This window comes from Hyaena hyaena, unplaced genomic scaffold (assembly GCF_003009895.1).
Source record: "Hyaena hyaena isolate Hyena2069 unplaced genomic scaffold, ASM300989v1 scaffold_806, whole genome shotgun sequence".
NCBI lineage: Eukaryota > Metazoa > Chordata > Mammalia > Carnivora > Hyaenidae > Hyaena > Hyaena hyaena.
Genome location: NW_024081440.1, coordinates 757,939 through 766,225, shown reverse-complemented (window position 1 = coordinate 766,225; position 8,287 = coordinate 757,939). Strand labels below are relative to the sequence as shown.

At 48.9% G+C, this 8,287-nt stretch overlaps 1 protein-coding gene across 1 annotated transcript; it reads right to left on the bottom strand.

The window, feature by feature from the left end:
* Positions 1-2,185: 2,185 nt before the first annotated feature.
* On the bottom strand, positions 2,186-7,778 carry CHST2 (carbohydrate sulfotransferase 2). Its single transcript, XM_039219305.1, has one exon. The coding sequence runs from the start codon at positions 7,677-7,679 to the stop codon at positions 6,069-6,071; it is 1,611 nt and encodes a 536-aa protein (XP_039075236.1). The 5' UTR covers positions 7,680-7,778; the 3' UTR covers positions 2,186-6,068.
* Positions 7,779-8,287: the final 509 nt, after the last annotated feature.

Sequence of the window (8,287 nt, the reverse complement as noted above, 5' to 3'; positions counted from 1 at the left end):
ATACTAACTCTAAAGTCTCTTCGACAAATGTCTTCGTGTGCTACATCTTTTAGTTAGCACTCACTTATTAAAAAGACATGTGAGCGAGACACTGCTTCAGCATGGGGGAGATACACACACACATGGATGCAGTCCCATGCCTCCTGAAGAACCTAGACTAGGAGAGGAAGGAAGCTGTGAACACAGAATCTCAATCTGCAGTGACTCACACCAATAGATCTATGCATAAGGAATAAGGGGAAGTAGGACACAGGAAGACAGTTCTGCATCTTGGAGCAGGGCCAATAAATAAAGCCTTGAGAAGGATCCAGCATCTTCACTAATGACTAGGAATCCACAAAGCAGAGAAGAAATGGGAGGCAGGAGACAGAGAGAGAAGGTGGAGAACTGCTACCTGGAGGAAAATGGGACATATCACACCTGTAATAAAAATAGACTGAGCCAACTATACTTAGCACAATGAAGAGACACACCAGTTGGCTTGGTTCATCTTGCACTTTTACTCCTTGAGTTTGTTGGGACTTAACCTTTTGCTCTTCCATACAAAGACTTTCCCTCTCTATTATACAAGAAGCAAACAGAGATCCTACAGTAGTTCCAGAAGGAAGGCAATGTTATCATTAGCAGAACTCACCAGTAGCCACAGGTCGAGGACAAGGAGAGCATGCTCTTAGTCCCCTTGGAAGACGTCTATCCTGTCCTTGTGAGGATTCCTGAAACAGCACAGGCTGTCTCTCTCTGACCAGTCCTGAGAACATTCAGTCCCAAGTGCCCTCAAGCCCAACTGATGACTCAAGAAGGCCCTGTCAATCACTGGCTGCAATTATGAAAGATTATTTGTCATGTGCACCTTCTTAGAATTCCATCATGCAAAGTACATTTGTCTCACTGGGATGTCTTTGCTTTAATTTCAGTTATACACAATAACTCCTACCTTTGCACCAATTTCCCAGGAACTTGGAGGCCACCATTATTTGCTCTCTCCTATAGTCAGGCATTTCAGTCCCTGCATCCAGATGCAGGACTGCCTCAACGGCACACGGCACGCAGCCCATGCAGTTTGCGGGCCCCGCAGGCAGAAGAACACAGTGCTTGGTTTAACTCTTTGCTGTTGCTGAATTGAAATGCTTGATAATTGTTTTAAAAAGGGGTTCCACACTTTGATTCTGCATTGAGCTCCACAGATTATGTAGCTGGTCCTATCTAGAGGATTAACTGCTTCAGGGTGAATTTCTGTCAAGCCCTGCCTATGCATTTTGGGATGGGAGCCACTTTGGTGATCATTTTCACTGCCATTCACTTGGCGGGGTGACTACCACAAACCTGCAAGTTCAAGCAGTCCCCAAACACTTTTTGCTCTCTCTTGACAAATAACTGGTTCAACCAAAAGTTAAGCTTTGGCTTTAGTCACACTTGATCATCCTTTATCATCCTGCCAAGTATAGGATGGGCTCCTACTCCCTGCAAGGCTCCTTCAAGTTTACAAACAATACCACCTCCAAGTACTGGTTCATAAAGCTTCCCATCCTATAAGCTTAATGTGTTATTCAGAATTTAACAATTTCCTCAGCATACTTTGATTAAGGGTGTGCAGAATTGCATCAGATGTAATAAAAGTCAAGCCCTGTAATTTCAATTATTAAACACTTGTAGGCGAGCCTGTACTGGAGCAGCTCAGTGGCGTGTACTGGAACCGCAAAAGTAGCAGCTCAAGTCCACGAACTGGGGGAAGGACATGAACAAATTATGTTCCTCGCCGTGACAGATTTGAAGGGGCGCTCTGCAAGGTAAGTGACAAAAGGGGTCTGAAATGTGTGCGTTTACCTCAAGACAGCCAGCCCATCACTTAGCTCAAGCCATTCCTCACTTTGCGATTGTCATTTTCTACCTGCCCACACTGGATCCTGACACAGAACGGTCACGGGTTCTGATAGAATCATTGCACTCACTCTGAAATTGAAAGTACCCCTCCACACATACCTGTGAGCTGATGTTAAAACATTCTCTTTTCCAGAGAGACAGGGCAGGAGCTCACTGCATGTGCAGACGCGCATGGGTGTTGCGTGTAAGGATGGAAGAAAGTTGGGGGAGGGTGGTAACGTGACACCTCGTCCTTATTCACGGCTACAGATAAGACACGCCTTTTTACTTCCCTCTTGGTCTTTCTGAAGTCATCTCTAGAGACGAGGTTTCAAACATGATCTTTATTTCAATGCTCAGACCCAGGGAATATTAATTAACAGCCTCACTCAGATTCACATTAATTTCAAAACGACAGCATAATCCAGCCGCAACCATACTGTGTGCAACAGAAATTCTGGACAGAACTGGCCACAGCCAGGCAGGGATGCATGGGAACAGGGAGCCATTGTCTCATTCAGCATCCACAATAGGCCAAACTTCCTGAAAGTGACTATTCTATGCCTGGATGAAATCCACCTCAGTCCTTTAAACTGCTCATCCAAAGCACCCAAAATAATAAATAAAATATTACATGGCTTCTGCAATAATGAACAACCTGATAGCTCTCGCTCAGAGAGTTCATTTCTTCTGCAGGGATGTTTTGAGCTCTGCCTTCCTCTTGTTAATGCAATTGGGAAAACAAACAATAAACATCAAATTCCTCATTTGAAAAGTTTTACTTGTCCACATTCAGAAATTCTGAGTTTTTGTTTCTAATTCATCTATGGGAAATACTAGCCTATGCAGAGTCACCCTGAAAATCTTGAAGATGTTCTTATCGCCCACTCCCCACATCAAAATAGGAGCCTAAGGCCCCCTTTCCTTCAGCAAACTTTGGTGAGCAGCTTGGCAGTTTCTCCAAACACGTAACACATTCTTCCACTCTTGCCCTTCTAAGCACTGTCAAATTTTGATAGTTCTAGATTACATTCAGTTACCTAGCAAGTGTTTACCAAGTACTCGCTTGGTGGTAGACACTGAAGGGTACAGGATTTGCCCCTGTCTCTGCCTGAGAGGTGCCCATGGGTCAGCCTGAATGAGGCCTTTGAGTGCCTCTGAGCTCCCTGAAATTCAAGCACCCGGCCAGGGCCACTGCCTTGTTCCAAACTCATATTTGTTGACTAAATGCACTGGGTAGACTATGTTTTCTAAACAGAGCTTTCTAATTAACAAACGCATTCCAAATTCAAGGGGGTATGTCAGGCGTGCTATCAGCTAAGCAGATTCTGAAAATAAAAATCACTCTGATAACCTGCTCTGAAGAGTATTTCCTCCTGCTGACGGACATCCTGCCAAGTTGGGAAATGTGAAAGGATCTCTTTTACATTTGCTGCCTTAGAAATGGTCACAGGCTCTGTTGCAATTTGTTGGGGCACACGTCTGCTTGCACCAGGGGCTAACAGAAGCTTATTAACACCAAAAAATGCATTTCTTCTTCTCAAACCTGTGAAAGCTGGATGTCACTGATATGACTATGTCGGCCATTAGTGGAAACTACCTGTCTTGCTTTCCTAGAATGCAGCTAGGTACAAATCTCCAGGAGCGACAATTCACCTTTTCAAATTACAGAGTGGCAGAGCAGAAAGAATGCATCGCTACAAAACAAGGGTATTTCGGGCAGAAACCCCGTTCAGATGCAGCACAGGGGACAAATGTTCTGTATTTATGCTTAAAATTTCATCTGAGCACAGGCCACAAATGCTCTGCAGGCTGCCAAGGCTCTACTCAGCATCTAATATTTTTTTTAATACAAGATTCAAAAACAGCGTAATTCTACTTCAACACAAAGTCCTTAGATATACTGAGAGGAGAATGAATTCAACTGCTTAAAAAATGCTTTGCTCGAAAACTAAGCATGAATTCTACTGTGATTAAGTGATAGCTGATCCTCATGCCATATGAAATTTGTTTTTAAGTGGTTATTTTATTCAGAATGTCTGCTTTTTAATGATGCTGTCTTGATTTCCTATTAAACCTGTGTCATCTGTAGTCATCCCACATTAATATTTATTTTGTTCATTTAATTTTAAAGTTTTCTTAAATTAAAGCTATTGCAAATATTCCACTACTGCCCGTGAGACTTCAGCATAGGCACTACCATGAAAACACCATTAGAAACACATGATCAATGTGTTATAGCTACAATCCAGTTTAATAAACACAATACTATAAACTATCTTAGTAAATTAAGAACTAATCATTCTGGAATGTGTTATAAAATCCACTGCTAAATACAACTTTTCTTTTGAACTCCTGTGCTTCTTTATCTTGAATTCTTAACAGTGTGGTGAGATTTCACATTGTAATGAAAATTATACTTAAGAGTCATCTTGTGTTGAAATATTTCCCACGTACATATTATTTTTCATCATATTTTCCTTTAAATCCTCAGCATTTAACCAACACAGCTTGGCCTGCAGAGATTTCACAATAAATTATAGAAAATAAAGTCATGATGATATTGAACTTGTACCGTATTTAATGAAATATGTAACTACACTGTCTCTTGTTTCTATTCAGGCTTCATAACTTCTTATTGTAATATGACATTCTGCAGAATGTTTCGGTACAAATGGGCTCAGAACAGCAGCAACACCATTACCATTGCAGGAAAATTGGAATGGTTTTCTCCCTGGAAAATACCAAATCTCAAAATCCAACACACTTATTCTCATAATTCATTTCATTTCCTCATTCCCATAATTCATTTTCATATCTAAAAGAAGCTCTTGGCTGAAGCCTTATACTGTCTGCAACATGGTATAGCTTCTTTGCAATTTTACTTTTAGGAAACACAGTAAGGAAAAGCAATGTAGCCTCGTGGGCATCCTAAGTAAGCCATTATAAATTCATATCCTTTGCACTAATTTAAATAGGAAGCAAGAAAGAAAAGGAAAAGCCTGTGAGTGCCCTCATAGTTCTCAGATAAAACTTCCCTTTTCCAATGCCTCCGTGTACTATGTCACAGGCAGAAAAACACTCGACACATATACTTATGTCATTTTTCAAACCAAAGACGTTGATACCATTGTCAACAATGTGTTCACACTAATTTTCGAGGTCTATGTTTTAATCCTCGGATATTGTTTTAATTACACACTTTCCTTCAAAAAACAAAATCCTTTTTCTGAACTAACCTCAGCACCAAAACATGTCTCCGCGTCAAGGTCCCCCAGTCTTAACAGTAATCAAAACCAAATGCCGTCAAATCCTCAAGGGGTGGCTTCTTCCTTTCTTTGCTCAAAGTGGAACAGGAAGGTAGAGTGTGCTTTTTCCTCCACTGCCTTGCTTGGTTTTTGCCTTTAGAATTTGAAGGTTTCTTCCCATTCCTGGGCACCTGACAGGCTGTGATTTACATGTGAGAAAACAACTCCAAGGTTCTTATCAAGGAGTCGGAAGCTGCTGCCACCCATCCCGGCTGTTTTCTAGGAAACAGACTGGGAAAATGGGGTGGGGGGAGGGGAAGCAAATTCTGTCTGAAGCTACACAGGACAAGTAGCACAGGTAAATTCAAAGTAATGGAGGCAAGTATTAAAAAGAATATTATTTATTATCTTTTTTATTAATACTCACATTATAACCTTTGCCTTTTACACAAGTCTACTTTTACTAGAATGCCTCCTTGGTCTGTCCAAAGGAACTTTGTGCTCCTGGACAACTTCCCCTTTCTCCACCCCACCCCACCCCCACATCCAAATGACTCTTTTACATGTTCACAGATAACCACGAAAACATTGTAAACAAGATTTAAGTTACTGGATCTTGATTTAATCAACATCCGACTTCAAAACGCAAGGCAGGTAGGAGAGAGGGTAAGAACTGGGAGAAAAAAGGAAGGGAGAAAAAAGGTAAGGGAGAGGAGAGGAGGGGAACTGGTCAGAACTTTCAAGTCTTGCCTTTTCTGAGATGTGTGTGTATTGTGGCTGTTCCTTGAAATTCAATGACTCAAAACATTGACAGCAAGTGCCTGTGTGGTTATTTATATTATATATCTATAATAGAATATGTGGGCTTCCTCAGTTTGGGTCTGGGCTGTTTTTGTTTAAATACACCACAATCCTCCCGTGGGTGTCTCTACAGGGAATCATGTCTCCCCGGAAACCCTCTCAGAGCCGGGGCTTCCGCAGCAGGGTCTTACTGAGGTCTTTGACCTCTTCCGGGCTATTGACCCGCTCATAGCCCAGCACAGCCATGGGCTGGTAGCAAAACTCCTCCACCTGTTTGATCTGCTGGAAGGTGAGGGCCGTCCGCCAGGCGTTGGCGGCCTGCGTGGCGTTGCGGGCAGACACCACAAAAGGCTTAGAGGAGGAGCCGGAGCCACTGGTCATGTTGAGGGCAAACTGTTCCATTTCGGGGCTCACCAGCAGCCCCACAAAGTCGTACACCCTCCGTAGGGTCTTGACGGGGTCTCCCACCAGGTCCTCGTACCGCACCACCAGGTAGTGGCCTTGCAGCCAGTCAGGGGGCTGCAGGGCAGTCTGCAGTGTCTTGGCCATGCTGTTGCAGATGACCTCCATAGCGCCAAGCGCGTGGTAGTCTGCGGGGCCGCCCACACCCTCCTTCTTGACGCCCAGCTTGTGGCCAGCGGCCTCCAGGAAGGGCATGCGGTGGGCTCTCGGGTCCCGACTGCGCACCACCTGCAGGCTTTCACGGATGAGACCGTGGCGCGAGCGGATGCGTGAGCTGGCCACAGCACGAGGATCGCGCACTAGGTGGATGACCTTGAGGTCCAGGGCAGGGTCGCGCAGCAGCGGCGCCAACACCGCCACGTCGAAGACACGCACACCCTTGATGACCAGCGTGCGATACTTGCGGCACTCCTCTTCAAAGCGCGCCAGGCGCTGCGGTGGGCACTTCTTGCACACGCGATCGTCCACCAACCCCACGACCTCCTTGCGGTAGGCGGGGCAGAGTGGCGACGAGCACACGACTTTGTTGGTGGCCGCACCGAAAATGCCCAGCGTGGTGAGGTTGCGCCCCCCGCTGCCCGCGGGGCTGTAGAGCTGGAAGACCGAGAGGTCGCAGCGATACAGAGCGCTCAGCATGTCCCGCGCAGCCCCTTGCAGGGAAACAGCGTCCCCTGGGTACAGTTTTTGCCACACGTGCCACACTGGCTCGTAGAGAAAGAACACCTCGGGGTTCTGGTTGAAGAGCTCACCAAAGAAGGATGAGCCCGAGCGCCACGTGGTGAACACATACACCAACTGCCGCTTCTCTCCGCTACCCCCAGTGCCTCGAGTGCCATTGCGGGCAGGGGCGACGGCTCCCGCTGCCCCTGCAGCGGCGGCCGGGGCCGCCCCAACGACGGCGGCGGCGGCAGCTGCGGCGACGGGAGGGCGGTACGGCGTGCGGGGATCCAGGCGGGTGTGTGCGCGGGGCGGCACTGCCGGAGGCGGCCCCGGGCGCCCCCAGCCGCCCCCAGCCGCCCCCGCCGCGGCACCCAGCTGCCCGTCGGGGCTGCACTGCTGCAGCGGCTCCTTGTGCCACTTGTAGTCCAGGAGGTTGAGCATGGTGAGCACCAACAGCAGCGCATAGCCCGCGCACAGCACCAGCGCCTTCCTGCGGAACACCTTCATTCCGAGCGGGGACGCGGGCCAACGACGGCCCGGGCGCCGGGGCCACGGCGGGAGCAGGGCGCGTGGCGCGGCGGCAGGCGCAGCCGGGAGCAACCGGGGGAGCGCGCCCGGGGTCAGGGCTCGCAGCGGGCTGCGGCTCATCACAGGCACAGCCGGGGCCGGCGGCGCGGCGGAGGCGGCCCAGCAGCCCGAGAGGGGGACGCAGCGGGCCGACTTCGGGCGCGGAGACTGGGGCCGCGGCTCCGAGGCGGGCGCGGCAGCAGCGGCGGCTGGTCCCCGACGCCCAAAGCTGGCTCTCCCATGGCAGCGGCTCCGAGAAAGACCTGCGAGGGGAAGCAGAGTAAGCCAATGCGCCCCAATCCTCCTCCCCATCCGCCACCTCCACCTAATAAGTAACGCCCACCCTTCGGTCGGCCAGGCTCCCCCGCTCACCTGGAGCCGCGGGCGCACCCCGGAGCGGCCCGGGATCACGGCCGGGTGGTCTATCCTGTTGTCACTCGTTCCTCGATTTCTCGGTCTTCGCCGGGAGTCCCCGCGCCTCAAAGGGGGCCGCAGGACTCGGCAGCGCAAGCCCTGGGCAGTTTCCGGGCAGCAGGCGCCCTGCGGCTTGGGAAGGGAAACTTTCACCGGGCCTGGAAACCTGCTCGGCGCTCCGCGGAGCCCAGCGTGCCCGGCTCCAGCGGCGTCTCCGCCGCCCTCTCGAGACCGCAGCTTCCTTCCTCGCTCTCTGGGGGGCGAAGCCGGCTGGG